This window comes from Perca flavescens, chromosome 4 (assembly GCF_004354835.1).
Source record: "Perca flavescens isolate YP-PL-M2 chromosome 4, PFLA_1.0, whole genome shotgun sequence".
Classification (NCBI taxonomy): Eukaryota; Metazoa; Chordata; class Actinopteri; order Perciformes; family Percidae; genus Perca; species Perca flavescens.
The window spans coordinates 466,258-489,698 of NC_041334.1; the positions used below are offsets into that span (position 1 = coordinate 466,258).

At 45.4% G+C, this 23,441-nt stretch overlaps 1 protein-coding gene across 4 annotated transcripts in view; it reads left to right on the forward strand.

Annotated features, from left to right (window-relative positions):
* The first annotated feature begins 11,112 nt into the window (after positions 1 to 11,112).
* rnf123 (ring finger protein 123) overlaps positions 11,113 to 23,441 on the forward strand; it is a 145,525-nt gene continuing 133,196 nt past the window's right edge. For 2 of the 4 annotated variants that reach the window (XM_028575988.1, XM_028575991.1), the window contains exons 1-2: positions 11,113 to 11,265; positions 23,100 to 23,285. In XM_028575988.1, coding sequence (XP_028431789.1) covers positions 23,204 to 23,285 — 82 coding nt within the window. In that variant the 5' untranslated portion in view covers positions 11,113 to 11,265; positions 23,100 to 23,203. Of the gene's footprint in view, positions 11,266 to 22,103; positions 22,158 to 23,099; positions 23,286 to 23,441 lie in introns of all 4 variants that reach the window. The other 2 variants (XM_028575990.1, XM_028575989.1) reach the window with 2 other exon arrangements.

Sequence of the window (23,441 nt, forward strand, 5' to 3'; positions counted from 1 at the left end):
GTTTTTCTCCATAAGATCGCAGAAAAACATGTTTTTCTTAAAACAAGGTTGATTTCATACAGACTTCTAACTTCTACAGTGTCATGACTTGGCTCAAAGGTATGAGGTATAAGGTATGTTTACTCAAATCAAATTTATTTAAAATAAACAAAAGGTAAACATGCTATCAGTTTATCAGTAATGTGTGTAAGTGTAGCAATGTTAGAATGCAAAAGTAACTCAACCCAAACCAAGCAACCAAAGGCCTGTACTATGAATCCAGATCAACATGCCATGGATTTCTTTCAGTTCCCCGGCTTCACCTAACCTAACAACCGCGGTCAACTAGTCCAGTCAACCCAGGGTTTCCCAGTCCAGCAGCATGCGCGTTCACATAAAAGAGACGGGGTTTGCACAGCCCGACCAATCACAAACATCTACCAGAGCCGCATATTTAAGAAGAGCAAACTATAATTTTACATAAATATGAAGAACACAGACACTGTTTTACAGGCAAAACAAAATACAGTCGCTGCTTCCTAAAACAGGAAGGAAAGCTGGCAAAAAAATAGCCAACGCTTTAAATTCGTAAATCACAACGCTTAGGGACTGTTTGCTATTTATTTAAATTTAAAGCTGAACATTATCCAAAACTCCATTTCACAGACGAGCGTTAATTTGGGAGCTTGCATGCAACCACTCCTTCCTTCTCAAATGCCTTGAAAAGGCTGTCGTTTGCACAATTTCACAAATAACCACCGGGACCGAAAGGATATTTGTGTCGGGTATGGCTGCAGCCTGGAGACCCCCGTCTCATGCCCTCCCGGCTGTGAATTTGTTTTTTTGAGCTTCGACTTTTCAAAATAAAAGCTTGTGTCTGGTCCGCTATGTTTTCGTACTTTGGTGTTGGATGATTTTGAACTAAACAGTATGGCAATCATGCTAATGAATACAATTATTTTTCAGCAGATGTATTAGTTACAACACGATGGAGCTAGCAAAGCAGTTTGGTGTTTATATGTGTAGGCAGGATTTATTCAGTTTGGGAAATCCCACGGTGGCTGACTAAACAGGCAGGGACCCATCTGCTAGCGATGGGGGGCCGAGACTGAGAGCTACATGAAAAAATATGTACAAAACAAGCCACTTTGAAATTTTGCTGTTTTCATGAATACAAAAGTTGGGTGACCCTCCCCCTAGACTAAAAAACGTTTGGTGACCCTCCCCTCAACAAAGAATAAAAAGACATGACCCTCCCCTATTTTCCTCCGGTGGTCCATTCCATAAATACCGAACGGTCCCTTATCAATATCCCTTCCCCATCAGTCAGGACCAAGATCTGACCATAATTACACTTTTCCATAAACTGCTGTTGCTTTAGCCTATTATTTCAGTTGCAACCCCCTTTCTTAAAATCATCCATCTGAAGATGACAAAGAAATTGTTCAAAACAAGTTTTAACTTTGTTATTTGTTTTGACTCATACACACGCACAAACACATGGGGCATGTATACCATTATGATTATTCATGCCAATTGTGTGGAAATATAAATTGGTTTGAGTGTTATCCCTACCATTGTTTTTTTTTGGTGCCCGCTCCCCCTGAAAGAATGACAAAATTATATAATTGAGCTATATAATCAACAACAACAACAAAACGGATGCGTGAGATAAAGCTGTTATCACACATACAGGTAATTCACTTCTCGTTCCTCTCTAAAAGTTCAAATCATTAACTTTATTGCGCAACCTTGCCCCTATTTTCACCTGTTGCAGAGTAACATTAGTCACATCCTGTGGTTTCACGAATGTAGCATACCTGTAAGTAAGCTCCTTCGTAGCGGTGAAAAAAACGGCAAAGAAGAGTTCCGTGCTACAGATCGGCGATTGCTAGTTGTGCCGCTACAGACCTCCATCACAGCTTGGTGGTATCAGCGGCATTTAGTGGATGTGTTGAGCCACAACAGGGTTCCTCAAAACTGGCTCTGGTGCTCCGTCAGGTCAGCTGTAGCTGGTAGTTCAGTTATCCCAGAATAGGTGACTGTCAGCTCGGTACAGAGCACCACGAGCTGCCAGTCATTTTAGCGGAGATTACGGTTAAGTAAGTAATGAAACGACTAGTTAAGAAAAGAACTAATGTTAGTCCCTGTCGCTGCCATGTTGTTTGTGTATCTCTATGGCAAACGCACAGGGGGAGGGCTGAGCCCGTTCGGAACTACAAGAGCCCAGAGGGGTGCATTGGCGGATGTTAAGGAGAAAACCGATTTTCATTTTAACAAATCAACGTTAACTACACATTCGAGTTAATCGATAAAATTGATTAATAGCCCAGCCCTACTGGCTAGTAGTCCTTACCTAGGTACTGTCAGGGCACGCCCTCATACTCTGTTTCTGACTGGCTAGTAGTCCTTACCTAGATATTGTCAGGGCACGCCCTCATACTCTCCTTCTGACTGGCTAGCAGTCCTTACCTAGGTACTGTCAGGGCACGCCCTCATACTCTGCTTCTGACTGGCTAGTAGTCCTTACCTACAGTAGGTACTGTGCATGGTCGACTCCCAAGAAAGATGGAACAGAAGTGTGATGCCTCACTCTAAGCTAAAACAGAGAGCTCAACACACAGGGCGAAAAGAGGAGCTGCAGCAATGTGCAGTACAACAAAATATGGTGTTTTATGAAAATTAAACCATGTAAACCTATTCTGCTATAACCTCTAAATACAATTATGAGCCTGAAAATGAGCATAATATGAGCACTTAAGAATCAATGTCACAGACACACACACGCACACACAGAGACACACACATGTATACACACACAAACACACACCCCCCTCTCTCTTATCTCTGGATGTTTCCTCTCCTCTCTGAATAATTCGTGTATGAAGACACGTCCGCCTCCGTGGTTTTAGAGTCATGTTAAGGACATTGATTACTGGATAGAGAGCTGATGCTGCAAAGTTTCCTCTGATGATGAGATAAAGAAGTCATGCTTGATTAAAAAAATAAAAAGAGCAGCTGCTGATGAGGGTTGGTGTAGAGAGTATATGAGCTGAGTGGTGTCAGTGTTTGTCGACTTCGGAGCAGAATGGCTGCAGTCACGGAGCTCTCCTTCCTGCTGTTTGCTCTCATCAACTACATCCATGCACAAGAAAAGATAATCATCCAAAAGGAAAGAGACTCTTACACCTTCAACCTCCCCGAGAACACCAACTCCTGCCTGATCTCCAGATCTGTTGGTGAGGAGAAGCTTGTCCTGTGGAACATCTCTGACCTCTGGTCCAACAGCTCCTCAGTACCTCAACACTTGAAACAACGACTTGTCAGCTCGGTGAATACTTCTTCTTACACCATCCTCGACCTGACCCATTCAGACTCTGGCCCGTACCAAGAGGAGTGTTGGACTGAGGGCAACGTGACGCATGACAACAACTTCACTATTACTGTTTGTACTACTTCAATAGATCGGAGAGGTTTTGGAGCGAGACTTGGAGAAACAGTGAACCTGCCATGTAAGGGAGCAGCTGGTAATCTGGATATCCAGTGGCTCAAACAGGACTCTAGATATGAGCAAGAAACATGGAGCAGAGTTTTTGGGGACAATACAATATCAGTGATGGACAATGTTAGAGGAAGATACCAAGTGGGAACAAACGCATCAGCTCTTCGTGTTTCCAACGTGACAGCAACAGACTTCACACGGTACAGGTGTCTGGTGATGAACCAACAGCAGTGTGTTAGCAGGTACACTGTAAAGTTGGTACCGTATGAGATAATCTACCACTCAGTGGGAGAGACTGCTGTGTTGCCGTGCACTATCACTAACTCCACTGATGAACAGCCCCCACTTTGGGTGGTTATTAACAAAACAAACTCCATCACTTACCTAGGACAACAAAACCAGACTGTTCCTTCAGTAGACCAAAACTACTCACTGGTGTTTTCATCTCTAATGTTAAATCACTCAGGTCGGTACTACTGTAAAGCCTCTATGAGAGAGCAACGGTATGATCTGATGGTGTGCCCCAAATTTGGTCCCCCTGCTGTTGAGCTCTTCTCAGAGGGAGAAGAAGTCACTCTCAGATGCAGAGATTGGAGAGAGGATAAGGTGCATGAATGGTTTATCAAGTCTCACCGAACAGAGGGAAGAATCTTTAGTGTAACGTATCAGAGCATGAGCAGAGTCAGCTGGTCTAAATATGATAATGGGAACCTGGTTATCTCTAATATTTCAGTGGGAGACGCAGGGGAGTACTGGTGTGTAGTTTATGACCCAGATGATTATCAGTGTGATTCAACAGAGAGAACTGTGTTAGTGTACATGGAGCCCTTTGGGATTTACTCCACCTTCTTCAAAGTGCGATGCTCAGTGCTCAGTGTCCTGATGCTGATGCTCTGTGCTGCTGTAGTCGCTGTGAACCTGAGGACACGGAGAGGAGCTCAGCTTTCACCTCACACACACACTTAATATGTATATATGATCATTTCATCATTGGCTTTAATACAGCCTGGTATACGCTGGCTTTAATCTAGCCTGGTATACACTGGCTTTAATACAGCCTGGTATACACTGGCTTTAATACAGCCTGGTATACACTGGCTTTAATACAGCCTGGTATACACTGGCTTTAATACAGCTTGGTATACACTGGCTTTAATACAGCCTGGTATACACTGGCTTTAATACAGCTTGGTATACACTGGCTTTAATACAGCTTGGTATACACTGGCTTTAATACAGCTTGGTATACACTGGCTTTAATACAGCTTGGTATACACTGGCTTTAAAACAAGGGATGGGACACGTTCATGCAGAGAAAACATTTAAACTAGAACACAAAAGACAAAGAGAGAGATTACAAAAACAACAAACAGAAATGACGGGAAATAAAACATAAATACCCAGTGATTATTATTATAATAATATAAAATAAATTTTGAATGTTGATGTACCCTTATTGTCTGTATTAGTATGTTGTGTATATATATATATATATAGATGATATTATATTGTATATGTATATTTATATGATATTATATTGTATATATATTGAGTTAGTTGATTTTTTTTGATGTTGCTGGTGGTGTGTGTGATTATACGGACTGCTTCGGGCTGCATCCTGGGGGATTAATAGTTTAACATGTTGGGAATTCACTTTTTAACTTTACTGTCACCTAAGAGTTTTATTATGAATCATTTTACCTTTATATGTGTGTGTGTGTGTGTGTGTGTGTGTGTGTGTGTGTGTGTGTGTGTGTGTGTGTGTGTGTGTGTGTGTGTGCTGGGCTTTAGGTGCAGACTACTCGTTTTCATATTTGGTAGCCTAGGATAGACACACAGGTTGGTAGTAAGAGGGCTGCAACAACTTGGGATGGCCAGAAAGAGGGCTAAACAGCTTGCAAAGTACTGTGCCATATCTGCTATTATTGGCAGCCGCCACATATGGCAGAGATGTTGCTACTTCTACCTTAAGAACTGAGTATTGTGCTTATTAAGTGATATTGTGAAGACCCGCTGCATGCCACTGGTCCAGAAGTTTGCGTATACAATTACTGCATCCGTAATATTTGTGTCCCTGTATCATTTTCTTCATGTAGACATAAATAAATGGTTAAAATGTGTGTGTGTTCCAGATTTTTTATTTTAAATCTAAAGATTATGTTATGTTTTATATTATATATGAAGGAATATGAATTGTCTTTAATGCATTTATAATAGTTGTATATTGCCAGTGTTATAAACTTGTTATTATATCTTGGTCTATCTCTATAATCTATCGTCTGTATAATAACCATTATTAATAAACAATAAAACTGTTCTGATTGTGATTTCTGATTAATTATTATAAGCAACATATCTCTCAGTCTGTTAAATGTTTCTTATGTTAACTTTCAGTAAGTAAAGTGTATTTCTAGAGCACATTTAAACACACATTAATCTGACCAAAGTGCTGAATGAAAGAACATTAAAATGTAAATATCAAAACCCAAAAAGAAGATCCCAACGCCAACAACAAGCAGCAGTTCCCAAACCCAGAATGATAGACATGATGAGACCAGATTGAGAGATTAGAGAGTTATAATGGGTCTTTATCCCAGATATAAAAACAGAAATGGAGGGAGCACATCTGATATGTGAAGGCAGCAGCTTCCACCGTCGTGGAGCAGCAACTGGAAAGCCTCTGTCCCATATTTGGCAGTTTGCAGATGATCTGTATTTTATTATGAAGTTAATGAAATAAAAGGTTTTCTACTTCTATGTCTCAGCTACAGCTCTGAGTCTCTCCCTCTACTCCCGTCATAGACAGTTAAAGAAATGAACCAACAGATCCTGTTGCTTTGGAAGGAGACCAGTGAAGGTTCTCGTTTGGCTCTGTGTACTTCTAGAGTCTCTCTCTCGGCACTGCTCCTAAACTACGAATTATGGATTTGATCAACCGGTCTCTCAGCGCAATTGACACCATCTTCTCGACGAGAAGCTCGGGTTCAGGGGAACCTGACTGCCCTGCTGGAACGTTCGCAGCTGGCTACACGATGGACGTGTGGGAGAGGTGGCGGGTCGTGTGTCTGGCGGTTCTTTCCGTGGAGGACGTTGAAGATATCTACCTATTCGGAACCATGATAACAGGTCTATTGCTGATTGGCTCAGGCACTGCCCTGGCTCTCGAAACTCAAATTGTGAATTTGACCACCATGAGCCACACACCATGGGCCAAAAATTGGATACCATCTTGGAGAGACTGTCAGCTCTGGATAGGCTGGACAACATCTTGGGGAAACTCATGGTTTTGGCAAGGAAATTTGATCGATACAGAGACCAGAGGGGACATTTCAGAGAAGTCGAGAGTGACTAACTGCGGCTCCTGGCCCTAAGACAAAACAAATTCCGATCTTATCTTTTTCGGCTCCCTGAACCAGCACTGGCCTTGGCCGAGGCCGGTGTTGAATAATCAGCTCCCCCTGGAGCACTACAGCGAGGCACACTCTTGCGTTCCCTACCCCACTCCCACTGACACCTGTTGATTGTTGACTCGTACTGGGTCCTGTTTCAAGGCTGACTCCATGGCAACCGGCTGCGTATCGCAATGACAATCGTGCGGACTGAGAAAACCAGATTACGGGGGCCAGACGTAGCTTGACTACTCAGGCCTACATACACACGAACTCTTACATATATACAGATATGCAATCACCCCCCACCCCCAATCCAGCGCCTTCACCGCTTCTACCCCCAGTGAGGCGGGCAGGTCTGTGACCAGCGCCTTTGTTTGGCTGCAGGACCAGATGTCTGCTTGCCTGTGCTGGACTACCTGCAATGAGTCATTTAGGGTTTGTAGTGGAAGTTTCCTTTGCAGCAGGGGAGAAGTTTTCAGAGTTTAGTAAATTGAAACAAATAAGACAGACTGAGACAAAAACCAAGTTGGGTTTTTGTATTTTATTAAAGATATATTTGCAAATAGGAGGAATACAGGTTCACAAGAAGCACGCAGCTCAGTGTGGAAAAGATTCTTCAGATGAGTGAGAGGAAACAGTGAGCTTAAATGCACATTGGGAAAAGGGGAGTGACGTTCGAACACAATCAATTGTATACATGACTTTGCACATTCTTTCAAACAATAAAGATAGAAAACCTTTTAGACGCTTCTCTCTGGCGACAGTAAAGATATAGATCCAGTGTTGGCATTTAACAGAAAGAAACAGACATACGTCATAAAACCACTTCATCTAATCCTCTGCCCCTTTCTGCCCCAGCTGGGGTCACGCTCCATGTACATCTAAACTGACAAGGGAGGAACGGATCTGGAGAAGGAGGATGTTAGACTTTGTGGCCTTGTGGATTATCAGTTCACACGAAGGGCATACACTTTCTCTCAGACTCTCTGTCTCTGAAGTTTAAACAAACTCCAATCTACACGCAGGAATGAAATGAACTTTTCTTACATTAATGTAAGAAAATGCAATGTGCTAATAAAACATAAGGATTACAAGAATAAATGCTTAAATGTAATTTTTAACGCTTTTTAATGACGCTTGCTCCAGGGGTGGGGGTGGGTTCAGCGACCTTGCCGCTGGTGCTACTTCTTGTGGGCATTGAGTCCGATCCTTGAGCCGCACACTCGTCCGCAGATGGAGCAGGGGAAACCAGATGCCAGGGGGGTACCAGCCGCCCGCTGGTGTCTCTTGATGCGCCTCTCAGATTGTCGATCTTGGTTGGTTTGGTGTATCTGAGAGACTGCAGTGGCACAGGTGAGCTGCCAGGCTGATCTGTCGAGTGCCAGAGATTCAAGCTGCGTCAGGGGGATGTTGGCTCGCTTCAGGAGGTCCCTGGTGTAGTCCTTAAAGCGCCGCTTTTGCCCTCCAGCAGAGCGCTTTGTGCCCATTAGTTGACTGTAGAGGACTTGGCAGGGCAGGCGATGTTCAGGCATGTGTATGGTGTGCCCTATCCAGCGCAGATGTTTTTTGGTCACAGCTGCTTCCGTATAGACTGAGTCAGTGTTGCTGAGGACGTGTGTATGGGGGATTCCATTTTCCTAGGACAAGCTATGGATCTTCTGTAGGCAGCGAATATGGAAGGCCTCTAGGTTGATGATGTTCTGGCAGTATGGTGTCCAAGACTCTGCCCCATAAAGCAGAGTGAAGAGACGTACCGCGTTGTAAACAACCACCTTGGTACTGATCTTCAGGTTACAATTTTCAAAAACCCTGCTGCGTAGGAGTCCAAAAGATGATGAGGCTTTATTTATTTGGGTGTGTATTTCTGTGTCAAGGGAGCAGCATGAGGACAAAGTGGAGCCAAGGTAAGTGAAGTGGTCCACTGTTTTAAGTGGAACACCGTTTATGTGAAAACTGGGGAGTGTGGGGGTGGGGGTGGTGAGATGGGACACGACCTCTGTTTTTTGAATGTTGGGTGGTACTCCAAGTTTGGAGAGGTGTTTCCAGAGCAGCTCATGGTTGATGGTGTCAAAAGCTTTGATGAGGTTGATGAAGGCTACGTAAAGGTCTTTGTGATGTTCTCAGCTCTTCTCCAGCAGCTGCCTCAAGACAAAAACCATGTCTGTCGTGGATCTGGTGTTCCGGAAGCCATACTGTGTTTCCAGAAGCACAGCTTCTGAGATGTGCTCAACCAATCTGCTGAGCATGATCTTGGCCAGGACTTTCCCTGCGACGGAGAGGAGCGATATGACTGCTCTGTCTCCTTTCTCAGGTACATAAATTGCCAAAAGTTTATTTAAAAGAATGAATATATTTACAAGTACAGTGTCCAAATCAGCAGGCAAAAGGGATAATCCAAAAAACTGGCAGTGGTCAAAAGTCCAGGGAAAACAATCAGAAACTCAGAACACAGGACACTAGGGAAACCGCTTGAAGGATGAACACAAAGGAAGCAGACCATCTCACAAAGGGGTAAGTGGAAAGCTGAACTAATATACACAAGACAGGGGAGACAACACAGGTGCAGCACATTAAGGCGGAGACATGTAATCACAAAGGTGGGAAAAATAACCAACAGGAAGTAAAACAAGAAACACTATGGAGACCAAAACCCTTTCAAAATAAAACAGGAAATGAAAAGGCAACCAGAATAAGAGAACCTAACTAAAATAATGGTGCGTTCTTTTTGTTTTGTAATCGCGACTAGTAGCTCGAGTGTGACGTCACATCCATGTCGAAAAACGAGTAACCATGGGTTGTTGCGTTCTTTTTGTCACACACTACTACGAGTCGGAGAAAAGATGGATTTTTGTAAAATGTTTAGTAACATTTAGGATTCTATTCACCCAGTTATTGACATATTACACAAATATATTTCACAGTTTGATACATGAAAATTACGTTTTGATTAACATTAACGTTGGGCTACTGCTCTGCTTTCTGCTCAAGGCTCGGCTTAAAGCCGTTGTTGTCAAATAGCAACCGAGCGTCTCTAGCCAATTTCAGCTGCACAAGCTCCAAAATAACTAATTAGGTGGTATTTAACTCCTAATAAGACTGTAGCGACATGCCTATAGGTAGCAGTATACAGTGCTATGTGTACAACTTCTTCATTTGGTTACAACAAAGACAAAAGTGCTTAAAATTGTAGAAAACCACAATTACTAAGTGTGAGGCACGACATAGCCATCTTTGAAAGTGAACTCGGGGTCCTCTGAGTTCAGATGACTTGACGAGTCGTATATACGACCTCGGTGGCGTTCTTTTTGCAACTTCCGATTTGTAAATCCGGAAAACAACTCGTAAATCGACTTCGGTGGACAAAAAGAACGCACCATAACTTGACACAGGAGCGAGCATGACACTGTGTTTGAAAACCTCTGCAGGGATTCCATCGGGTCCAGCGCTTTTGTTGTTCTTCAGCCCAGCAATGGCTTGCCGGAGTTCTGAGTAAAGTGGTGGGGTGTCCAGGTGCATGGTTGGTGGCAGGTCTGGGAGATTATCCAGAACAAGTAGGTCGACAGGGTTGGTGGGGTTGAGGAGACTCTCAAAATGATTTTCCCAACAGGCAAGAATCTCATGGCGGTCCTTGAAGAGCATGGACCCATCAGCTGATTGGACTGGGGCAATCGCCCGCTTCCTGGGGTCGTACAATGCTTTAATGGCATCGTAAAAGCCTTGAGAGTTATTGCAGTCTCCCAGGTTATGGATTTCTTGCGCCTTTTGCACCCACCAGGTGTCCTCCATAGTCCGGAGGACTTGCTTGGTTTTTGTTCTTGCAGCACACACACACACACACACACACACACACACACACACACACACACACACACACACACACACACACACACACACACACACACACACACACACACACACACACACACACACACACACACACACACACACACACACACACACACACACACACACACAACACAACTAATAATTAAATGTTGCTGCAACTAGCCTAATACTTTTTTAAATGTACAAATTAATAATTAATAAATACAAATGAATACTGTATATAAATAGTAAATACGTATGAATATAAATGTAAACATTTCAAAATATAATATAATTATAGTAACTGTATTATGTTATATATAGTATATAACACATTGTTATTAGTTTTTCGTTTTTCTGCTTTCGCGTTTTCTTTGCCGAACGGCGACTGTTGCTATTTTTGGCCCAGCCGGCTCTCCGTAGATACCGTGAGAGGCGTTAACTGTTGTGGTAGAAATGATCCTTTTATTGCCGACAGCTGCCCGGGACACAGTTTAGCTTTAATTATTTCTTATCTGGATAACATCGGCCAGCTTCAGTAGAGGCTCGTTTAAAGGGAAGGAAGAGGTAAGTGAAGCTGTCAGCTCGTCTTTTTCAGTTAGCTGTTAGCTGTTAGCTGCTGTGTTCTGTCTATTTCTGTCAGTTAGCTCATGTAGCATGTAGCATGTAGCAATCTGCAGCTCTGGGGGTTGAGGGATACAGCTAACGTTACGGAGACGACAGTTAACAGACAGACAGACAGACAGACAGAGACACACACACACACACACACACACACACACACACACACACACAGAGAGAGACAGACAGACAGGGAGAGAGACAGACATGGAGTCAGATATACAGACAAACAGGGAGACAGCCAGACAGACAGGTATGTAGGGAGAGAGACAGACAGACAGACAGACAGACAGACAGACAGACAGACAGACAAACATATACATTTGAGGCACTTGTCCTTTGAACAAGTAAATTTACGTTTCACTTGTCCATGCACAAAAGTCACTTGCCCGGGTAAAGATTTATCATTTCATAAAAAAATTGTGTTTTGCTAATGCAGAATTTGAACAAACCGTTGAAAGCATCCAAACACTATCAGCATTAATAAAATTCAGTTGAAACAGTAGAAACAAACGTGTCCCAAGAATAGATTTCCCCTTCAACAAGAAAAAAGGATCTCCAGACTCCATAATATAAAGTAATACTTTGCACACTGGTGTGCAGAAGTTAATATATTGATATTCTAAGTCAATACTTTAAAGTTTGTCATTACTTTCAGATTCCTAGTCAATATTCTGAGTTACTAAGTCAAGTCAATATTTTTGAGATGTTAAATCTATATATTGAGAATCTATCTATCTATATATATATATATATATATATATATATATATATATATATATATATATATATATATATATATTCCTTCTGTCTATTCCAAAGGTTAGAACTGAGCTGGGAAAAAAGGCATTTAAGTTTGCTGCTCCCTATACCTGGAACAAGTTACACAAATCCATGAAACTGCTCTCATTGGTCGCTTTTAAGAAGATGTTGATTGACTTGGAGGCAGCCACATCTGGCTGCAGATGTTTTGCCTGATGTGTTTAGGAGCGTGGTTGACTTTGAAAGATTTGCTGTGTCAGTTGTTTTATGTTTCTGGTGTTTTTGTGTTTGTATGTACTGTATGTGTGGTTGTACTGCTGCCTGTCTTGGCCAGGACACTCTTGAAAAAGAGATTTTTAATCTCTGAGTCTCTTCCTGGTTAAATAAAGGTAAAATAAAAAATATTGAGATTTTAAGTCAATATTTAAATTTTTCTCATTACTTTGTGATTCTTAGTTTATATTCTGAGATACTAAGTCAATATTTTGACCAGAGTTAGTGGTGACTTGAACTTATACTATATCTAAAGTAATTTTGTAGACATAACAATGGATTTTGCCACTGAATGTTGGTGTAAACTTTTTAAAATTATTTTTTTTTTTTATACAATTTCACTTTCTACCCGGCAGAGGCTGATTTACCAAGGGATCCTTTTAAAAGGTGTAGCTACTTTACAGTTGATTATTACCTGATATTTAATCCGGCAAGTTGCGGAGCTGAGGTTTTACAATAACTGACGGACAAACGAGCAGAATTGGCCACCCTGACCTCCCTCAACCCTGGCGCGGATTCTTCTTCTTCTTCTACAAACTTATTTTATAAGCTACGAGGCAGAGAGCCAGTCGCTAAATGAGTCAAATTAACTTCATGCTTCATCCACACAAAGCACACTGCTATCACCATGAGTGACATCTGTATTTGGCTCGTTTTCTGTGAATGATGTGGCGAGGAGGTAACGTTAAGGTGGAGTTAGCAAGCTAATGTTAGCTAACTAACACCGGCTGGCTCGCCATGCTTTTATGCTGCATTGCTTACAGAGAATGAGCTGAACAGCGGGCTGGGTCTAACGTTAGCGGTAGGGTTGGGCATCGTTTGGATTTTAACGATTCTGGTTCCAATTCCAATTCTTTCTTTCGATTCCGGTTCTTATCGATTCTCGATTCCGATTCTTTGAGGGGTGGAGTTGAAATGGGTCACATGCTTATTTCACAAATAAGAGGAACGTTTTATTTTGATTCAATGGTGGTTTGCAGTTTTACAGCTTTTTCCAACGTAAAATAAAACCACACTAGATCGCCGCTTACTGTGCTCCATGGCTGCAACACAACTAGGGTTGGGTATCGTTTGGTTTTTTTTCGATTCCGGTGCTAAATCGATACTTTTAAAACGGTGCCGGTGCCTAAACGGTGCCTGAACCGGTACTTTTCAATAAAGTTAAAAAAAAAAGAAGAAAAAAAATAAGGGTAGTAAACAACAGTCAGTGACTTGTTTATTGCTAAGGCCATGGTCAAAATTAAATATTTAATAATAATGTAATAACTATAACAATAACTTATTTCACCAGTAAATTGCTGTTGAACCTCAGATGGGAAAAGGGTATTTTACAATTACTGTGAATGCACCACGAGGCTACCTGTTTTAAGTGAATCTGTGTTGTTTAATTCCGACAATGGCAGGTGCAAGTGAACGCACCGTCTGTGTTGTTTAATTCGGACAACGGCAGCTGCGAGTGAACGCACCGTCTGTGTTGTTTAATTCCGACAACGGCAGCTGCGAGTGAACGCACCGTCTGTGTAGTTTAATTCCGACCATATAAACATACTGTATATCTATGAATTGCGACAACGGCAGCTGCTGAGCAGACTGTTACATCCTGCTGTACAGTCACACTTTACACTGTTTAACGTTAGCTGTTAGCATTTTAACCGTGATTAATCCAGCTGCTAGCTAAAGGTAGGCTAACGTTACATGCTGTCAGGTGTAGTGTAAAGTCGAGCACCAAAATGAGGCACCGAAACTTTCGTTCTTATTCGGTCTCGTTACTACCGTTTACGTCGGCACCGGTTCCCTATTGGCACCGAGTTTCGGTACCCAACCCTAAACAGAACAAGCGCCTAGTTGCTACAGAAACCAAAACTTGCGCATGTTAAATTGGGAAGGGATGATCGGATTTGAAACCAAATCCTCCAAACGATTCCAATAAAGAAACGATTATTAACGATAATTTTTGAAACGATTCCGATTAGGAATCGGTTCTCGATGCCCAACCCTAGTTAGTGGCCTGCTGACCTGCAGCTGGGTCTAACGTTAGTGGTCTGCTGACCTGCAGCTGGGTCTAACGTTAGTGGTCTGCTGACCTGCTGCAGCTGTGTCTAACGTTAGTGGTCTGCTGACCTGCAGCTGGGTCTAATGTTAGTGGTCTGCTGACCTGCAGCTGGGTCTAATGTTAGTGGTCTGCTGACCTGCAGCTGGGTCTAACGTTAGTGGTCTGCTGACCCGCTGCAGCTGTGTCTAATGTTAGTGGTCTGTTGACCTGCAGCAGGGTCTAATGTTAGTGGTCTGCTGACCTGCAGCTGGGTCTAACGTTAGTGGTCTGCTGACCTGCAGCTGGGTCTAACGTTAGTGGTCTGCTGACCTGCAGCTGGGTCTAACGTTAGTGGTCTGCTGACCCGCTGCAGCTGTGTCTAACGTTAGTGGTCTGCTGACCTGCAGCTGGGTCTAATGTTAGTGGTCTGTTGACCTGCAGCAGGGTCTAATGTTAGTGGTCTGCTGACCTGCTGCAGCTGGGTCTAACGTCAGTGGTCTGCTGACCTGCTGCAGCTGGGTCTAACGTTAGTGGTCTGCTGACCTGCAGCAGGGTCTAATGTTAGTGGTCTGCTGACCTGCAGCTGGGTCTAACGTTAGTGGTCTGCTGACCTGCAGCTGGGTCTAATGTTAGTGGTCTGCTGACCTGCAGCTGGGTCTAACGTTAGTGGTCTGCTGACCTGCAGCTGGGTCTAATGTTAGTGGTCTGCTGACCTGCTGCAGCTGGGTCTAATGTTAGTGGTCTGCTGACCTGCTGCAGCTGGGTCTAATGTTAGTGGTCTGCTGACCTGCAGCTGGGTCTAATGTTAGTGGTCTGCTGACCTGCAGCTGGGTCTAATGTTAGTGGTCTGCTGACCTGCAGCTGGGTCTAACGTTAGTGGTCTGCTGACCTGCTGTAGCTGGGTCTAACGTTAGTGGTCTGCTGACCTGCAGCTGGGTCTAATGTTAGTGGTCTGCTGACCTGCTGCAGCTGGGTCTAACGTTAGTGGTCTGCTGACCTGCTGCAGCTGGGTCTAACGTTAGTGGTCTGCTGACCTGCAGCTGGGTCTAACGTTAGTGGTCTGCTGACCTGCAGCTGGGTCTAATGTTAGTGGTCTGCTGACCTGCAGCTGGGTCTAACGTTAGTGGTCTGCTGACCTGCTGCAGCTGGGTCTAACGTTAGTGGTCTGCTGACCTGCTGCAGCTGGGTCTAACGTTAGTGGTCTGCTGACCTGCAGCTGGGCAGCTGGGTCTAATGTTAGTGGTCTGCTGACCTGCTGCAGCTGGGTCTAATGTTAGTGGTCTGCTGACCTGCTGCAGCTGGGTCTAACGTTAGTGGTCTGCTGACCTGCAGCTGGGTCTAATGTTAGTGGTCTGCTGACCTGCTGCAGCTGGGTCTAACGTTAGTGGTCTGCTGACCTGCTGCAGCTGGGTCTAACGTTAGTGGTCTGCTGACCTGCAGCTGGGTCTAACGTTAGTGGTCTGCTGACCTGCAGCTGGGTCTAATGTTAGTGGTCTGCTGACCTGCAGCTGGGTCTAACGTTAGTGGTCTGCTGACCTGCTGCAGCTGGGTCTAACGTTAGTGGTCTGCTGACCTGCAGCTGGGCAGCTGGGTCTAATGTTAGTGGTCTGCTGACCTGCTGCAGCTGGGTCTAATGTTAGTGGTCTGCTGACCTGCTGCAGCTGGGTCTAATGTTAGTGGTCTGCTGACCTGCAGCAGCTGGGTCTAATGTTAGTGGACTGCTGACCTGCAGCTGGGTCTAACGTTAGTGGTCTGCTGACCTGGTGCAGCTGGGTCTAATGTTAGTGGTCTGCTGACCTGCTGCAGCTGGGTCTAATGTTAGTGGTCTGCTGACCCTCTGCAGCTGGGTCTAACGTTAGTGGTCTGCTGACCCTCTGCAGCTGGGTCTAACGTTAGTGGTCTGCTGACCCTCTGCAGCTGGGTCTAATGTTAGTGGTCTGCTGACCTGCAGCTGGGTCTAACGTTAGTGGTCTGCTGATCTGCAGCTGGGTCTAACGTTAGTGATCTGCTGACCTGCAGCTGGGTCTAACGTTAGTGGTCTGCTGACCTGCAGCTGGGTCTAATGTTAGTGGTCTGCTGACCTGCTGCAGCTGGGTCTAATGTTAGTGGTCTGCTGACCTGCTGCAGCTGGGTCTAATGTTAGTGGTCTGCTGACCTGCTGCAGCTGGGTCTAATGTTAGTGGTCTGCTGACCTGCAGCTGGGTCTAACGTTAGTGGTCTGCTGACCTGCTGCAGCTGGGTCTAATGTTAGTGGTCTGCTGACCTGCAGCTGGGTCTAACGTTAGTGGTCTGCTGACCTGCTGCAGCTGGGTCTAATGTTAGTGGTCTGCTGACCTGCAGCTGGGTCTAACGTTAGTGGTCTGCTGACCTGCAGCTGGGTCTAATGTTAGTGGTCTGCTGACCTGCAGCTGGGTCTAACGTTAGTGGTCTGCTGACCTGCTGCAGCTGGGTCTAATGTTAGTGGTCTGCTGACCTGCAGCTGGGTCTAACGTTAGTGGTCTGCTGACCTGCTGCAGCTGGGTCTAATGTTAGTGGTCTGCTGACCTGCAGCTGGGTCTAATGTTAGTGGTCTGCTGACCTGCTGCAGCTGGGTCTAACGTTAGTGGTCTGCTGACCTGCAGCTGGGTCTAACGTTAGTGGTCTGCTGACCTGCAGCTGGGTCTAATGTTAGTGGTCTGTTGACCTGCAGCAGGGTCTAATGTTAGTGGTCTGCTGACCTGCTGCAGCTGGGTCTAACGTTAGTGGTCTGCTGACCTGCAGCTGGGTCTAACGTTAGTGGTCTGCTGACCTGCAGCAGGGTCTAACGTTAGTGGTCTGCTGACCTGCAGCTGGGTCTAACGTTAGTGGTCTGCTGACCTGCAGCTGGGTCTAATGTTAGTGGTCTGCTGACCTGCAGCTGGGTCTAACGTTAGTGGTCTGCTGACCTGCAGCTGGGTCTAATGTTAGTGGTCTGCTGACCTGCTGCAGCTGGGTCTAATGTTAGTGGTCTGCTGACCTGCAGCTGGGTCTAATGTTAGTGGTCTGCTGACCTGCTGTAGCTGGGTCTAACGTTAGTGGTCTGCTGACCTGCTGTAGCTGGGTCTAACGTTAGTGGTCTGCTGACCTGCAGCTGGGTCTAATGTTAGTGGTCTGCTGACCTGCAGCTGGGTCTAATGTTAGTGGTCTGCTGACCTGCTGCAGCTGGGTCTAACGTTAGTGGTCTGCTGACCTGCTGCAGCTGGGTCTAACGTTAGTGGTCTGCTGACCTGCAGCTGGGTCTAACGTTAGTGGTCTGCTGACCTGCAGCTGGGTCTAATGTTAGTGGTCTGCTGACCTGCAGCTGGGTCTAACGTTAGTGGTCTGCTGACCTGCTGCAGCTGGGTCTAACGTTAGTGGTCTGCTGACCTGCTGCAGCTGGGTCTAACGTTAGTGGTCTGCTGACCTGCAGCTGGGCAGCTGAGTCTAATGTTAGTGGTCTGCTGACCTGCTGCAGCTGGGTCTAACGTTAGTGGTCTGCTGACCTGCTGCAGCTGGGTCTAACGTTAGTGGTCTGCTGACCTGCTGCAGCTGGGTCTAACGTTAGTGGTCTGCTGACCTGCTGCAGCTGGGTCTAACGTTAGTGGTCTGCTGACCTGCAGCTGGGTCTAACGTTAGTGGTCTGCTGACCTGCAGCTGGGTCTAACGTTAGTGGTCTGCTGACCTGCAGCTGGGTCTAACGTTAGTGGTCTGCTGACCTGCTGCAGCTGGGTCTAACGTTAGTGGTCTGCTGACCTGCAGCTGGGCAGCTGGGTCTAATGTTAGTGGTCTGCTGACCCGCTGCAGCTGGGTCTAACGTTAGTGGTCTGTTGACCCGCTGCAGCTGGGTCTAATGTTAGTGGTCTGCTGACCTGCTGCAGCTGGGTCTAATGTTAGTGGTCTGCTGACCTGCAGCAGCTGGGTCTAATGTTAGTGGACTGCTGACCTGCAGCTGGGTCTAACGTTAGTGGTCTGCTGACCTGGTGCAGCTGGGTCTAATGTTAGTGGTCTGCTGACCTGCTGCAGCTGGGTCTAATGTTAGTGGTCTGCTGACCCTCTGCAGCTGGGTCTAACGTTAGTGGTCTGCTGACCCTCTGCAGCTGGGTCTAACGTTAGTGGTCTGCTGACCCTCTGCAGCTGGGTCTAATGTTAGTGGTCTGCTGACCTGCTCTGGGTCTAACGTTAGTGATCTGCTGACCTGCAGCTGGGTCTAACGTTAGTGGTCTGCTGACCTGCAGCTGGGTCTAATGTTAGTGGTCTGCTGACCTGCAGCTGGGTCTAATGTTAGTGATCTGCTGACCTGCAGCTGGGTCTAACGTTAGTGATCTGCTGACCTGCAGCTGGGTCTAATGTTAGTGGTCTGCTGACCTGCAGCTGGGTCTAATGTTAGTGGTCTGCTGACCTGCAGCTGGGTCTAATGTTAGTGGTCTGCTGACCTGCAGCTGGGTCTAACGTTAGTGGTCTGCTGACCTGCTGTAGCTGGGTCTAACGTTAGTGGTCTGCTGACCTGCAGCTGGGTCTAATGTTAGTGGTCTGCTGACCTGCAGCTGTGTCTAATGTTAGTGGTCTGCTGACCTGCTGCAGCTGGGTCTAACGTTAGTGGTCTGCTGACCTGCTGCAGCTGGGTCTAACGTTAGTGGTCTGCTGACCTGCAGCTGGGTCTAACGTTAGTGGTCTGCTGACCTGCAGCTGGGTCTAATGTTAGTGGTCTGCTGACCTGCAGCTGGGTCTAACGTTAGTGGTCTGCTGACCTGCTGCAGCTGGGTCTAACGTTAGTGGTCTGCTGACCTGCTGCAGCTGGGTCTAACGTTAGTGGTCTGCTGACCTGCAGCTGGGCAGCTGGGTCTAATGTTAGTGGTCTGCTGACCTGCTGCAGCTGGGTCTAATGTTAGTGGTCTGCTGACCTGCTGCAGCTGGGTCTAATGTTAGTGGTCTGCTGACCTGCTGCAGCTGGGTCTAATGTTAGTGGTCTGCTGACCTGCTGCAGCTGGGTCTAACGTTAGTGATCTGCTGACCTGCAGCTGGGTCTAATGTTAGTGGTCTGCTGACCTGCAGCTGGGTCTAATGTTAGTGGTCTGCTGACCTGCTGCAGCTGGGTCTAATGTTAGTGGTCTGCTGACCTGCTGCAGCTGGGTCTAATGTTAGTGGTCTGCTGACCTGCAGCTGGGTCTAACGTTAGTGGTCTGCTGACCTGCTGCAGCTGGGTCTAATGTTAGTGGTCTGCTGACCTGCAGCTGGGTCTAACGTTAGTGGTCTGCTGACCTGCTGCAGCTGGGTCTAATGTTAGTGGTCTGCTGACCTGCAGCTGGGTCTAACGTTAGTGGTCTGCTGACCTGCAGCTGGGTCTAATGTTAGTGGTCTGCTGACCTGCAGCTGGGTCTAATGTTAGTGGTCTGCTGACCTGCAGCTGGGTCTAACGTTAGTGGTCTGCTGACCTGCTGCAGCTGGGTCTAATGTTAGTGGTCTGCTGACCTGCAGCTGGGTCTAATGTTAGTGGTCTGCTGACCTGCAGCTGGGTCTAACGTTAGTGGTCTGCTGACCTGCTGCAGCTGGGTCTAACGTTAGTGGTCTGCTGACCTGCAGCTGGGTCTAACGTTAGTGGTCTGCTGACCTGCTGCAGCTGGGTCTAATGTTAGTGGTCTGCTGACCTGCTGCAGCTGGGTCCAATGTTAGTGGTCTGCTGACCTGCAGCTGGGTCTAACGTTAGTGGTCCGCTGACCTGCAGCAGGGTCTAATGTTAGTGGTCTGCTGACCCGCTGCAGCTGGGTCTAATGTTAGTGGTCTGCTGACCTGCAGCTGGGTCCGCTGCCTAGGTGTGGGCGATATGGACGAAAAATAATATCTCGATATTTTTGGCTATTTTGACGATAACGATAATTAGACGATATCCTTGAAAAAAAAGTTTTTAAAAAGTCTGAGTTACTGATGATAATACTGGTCCAGGTGATCGCGCTGCAGTTTGTTCGCTATGGTTAGCAGTGAACCAAACTTGTGCTAACGTTAGCATCGGGGGCTATGTAGACGGCAGTGTGCTGTTTTCGTATTAAATAAAATGGTCAGTATATTACCGACAGGGCTCCAGGTCAGGTGAGCCGTACTGGGCAACGATCCTGCAGTTGGTACTCCATTCACTGTGCACATAAATGCAGTCCTCCGCATCTGGTTGTGCCGGAGTTATTTTCTCATTCTGCCGGTAGATAGATAGCTCGGCGTGTTTGTTGTATTGTGGTCCTGTATTGATTAGTTCAGTGTGGCTGTACGTACTTGTATAAATATACACCGACAGGAGAGCCGCTGCACAATCGCGCACCGCCATCTTTGTTGACATGAGTGAACGTCATAACGCGCAGGTAAGAACTAGTAGCAGCTTACTCTTTTGCGGGACGATCGTGATTTTTTTACAAAAAATACATTCAAACAAACCCTACAGTATTAAAATCGCTACATATAATTGTTTAGAAGGTTATAGTGTGCGTTATTTGTTTTCTCTTTAACTTACTTCAGCTCTTTTTATGTTTGGGGGATCGGATTGTACAAATTATGAAATATTCGATATCCCAATTTTGTATATCGTCGAGACAACAATTTGGATATTATTGTCTAAACGATATATCGCCCACCTCTAATCAGGAGTAGGTGGATGTGATCTGACTGGCCCAGGTGAGGGAGAGGTGCAGTTCTGTATGCTTTCTTGATGTTAGAGTAGAGATGTTCCGATACCGATACCAGTATCGGTATTTGCTCCGATACTGCCTAAAACGCTGGTATCGGTATCGGGAAGTACTGGAGTTTATGCACCGATCCGATACCATGTAATAAAGCCCTGAAGAAAATCTACGTTAAAGTAGTTTATTTATGTTCTTTTTCCGTTATAACCGACTGTCAAACTGGAGAATAAAAGGAAGTTGTACGACATTCATTGTTTGTGTTTGTTCATGTTTCACAAAGAGTTTAACCTGAGCCAGACCGACAACAAAGATAGAAATCATATCACATCCATACAGAGATAGTAGTATACAGTTGTTACAACATAATCAAATATATGACCCACTGGTATCGGATCGGTACTCTGTATCGGCCGATACGCAAGTTCAAGTATCGGAATCGATATCGGGAAGCAAAAAAGTGGTATCGGACCATCTCTATGTTAGAGTATACATGGTCTAGTGTGTTCTTCCCTCTAGTAGCACAAGCTTCATGCTGGAAAGGTGGTGGCATTGATTCAACAAGGTGCTGGAAGCATTCTTTAGAAATGTTGGCCCATATTGAGAGGATAGCATCTTGCAGTTGATGGAGATTTGTGGGATGCACATCCAGGGCACAAAGCTCCTGTTCTACCACATCCCAAAACTTTTCTATTGGGTTGAGATCTGCTGATTGTGGGAGCCATTTTAGTACAGTGATCTTTGTCATGTTCAAGAAACCAATTTGAAATGATTGGAGCTTTGTGACATGGTGCATTATCCTGCTGGAAGTAGCCATCAGAGGATGGGTACATGGTGGTCATAAAGGGATGGACATGGTCAGAAACAATGCTCAGGTAGGCTGTGGCATTTAAATGATGCCCAATTGGTACTAAGGGGCCTAAAGTGTGCCAAGAAAACATCCCCTACACCATTACACCACAACCACCAGCCTGCCCAGTGGTAACAAGGCATGACCAATCCAGGGTCTCATTCTGTTTACGCCAAATTCTGACTCTACCATCTGAATGTCTCAACAGAAATCGAGACTCATCAGACCAGGAAACATTTCAGTCTTCAATTGTCCAATTTTGGTGAGCTCATGCAAATTGTAGCCTCATTTTTTTTGCTATTGTTAGTGGAGATGAGTGATACCCGGTGGGGTCTTCTGCTGGTGTAGCCCATCCGCCTCAGGGTTGTGCAGGTTGTGGCTTAACAAATGCTTTGCTGCAGACCTCGGTTGTAACGAGTGGTTATTTAAGTCAAAGTTGATCTTCTATCAGCTGGAAAATCAATCGGCCTATTCTCTTCTGACCTCTAGCATCAACAAGGCATTTTGTCCCCCCAGGACTGCAGCATACTGGATGTTTTTCCTTTTTCAGACCATTCTTTGTAAACCCTAGAAATGGTTGTGGGTGAAAATCCCAGTAATTGAGCAGATTGTGAAATACTCAGACCAGCCCGTCTGGCACCAACAACCAAGTTGCTTAGATCACCTTTCTTTCCCATTCTGACGTTCAGTTTGGAGTTCCGGAGATAGTCTAGACCTGGACCACACCCCTAATGCATTGAAGCAGCTGCCATGTGATTGGTTGATTAGATAATTGCATTAACAAGAAATCTTACAGGTGTTCCTAATAATCCTTTAGGTGAGTGTATATTGCCCACCCCTACCGCTGCCCCGGATTTTGGGGAGAGAAATGTATTTGTTTCAAATCGGTAGTCTATCAGACGTAAAGAGTGGCACATAACGTGAAGTAACATGGCATTTTATTTTGTTTGAGTTTCAACTTGTCCCTTGTCCCTGACAAGCCTTAATGTCGAGCGCAGGTACAGCGATGTAAAAATCCCTTAATTATCATAAGCCAAAACTTTCTAACTTTTACTTTTCTATTTTTTTTATTTACTATTCAGAATTATTTCTTGTATCATTCCAACTTCTTTCTCGTAATAGTGTAACTATATGTTCTCAAAATATTTCAAACTTGTCACTGTCCTGCCACATTAATTATATTCTCTCCTTCTCTGTTTCTCAGCAGTGTTTGGTGTCCAGGTGTCCAGCTGTTTGGTGTCCAGCTGTTTGGTGTCCAGGTGTCCAGCTGTTTGGTGTCCAGGTGTAAGGTGTCTCCAGTGAGACAGGATGAGCTCTAAAGGAGGCGGCACTGCTCTGACCCGCCGCAGCTACAGACTGGCGTCAGACACAGACAAACCCAAAGCCACAGGTAACACCGGCTGCTAAATAAACTCACGCTACCTGTCACACAAAGGTATCACCATATCCGGGGCGGAGCAGGAATCTACAAAAGTGAGGGGGACAGATGAGTTGAGGATGATGACTTTTATTGAAAGATCCTCTCTCATTTGTCTATCCACATCAC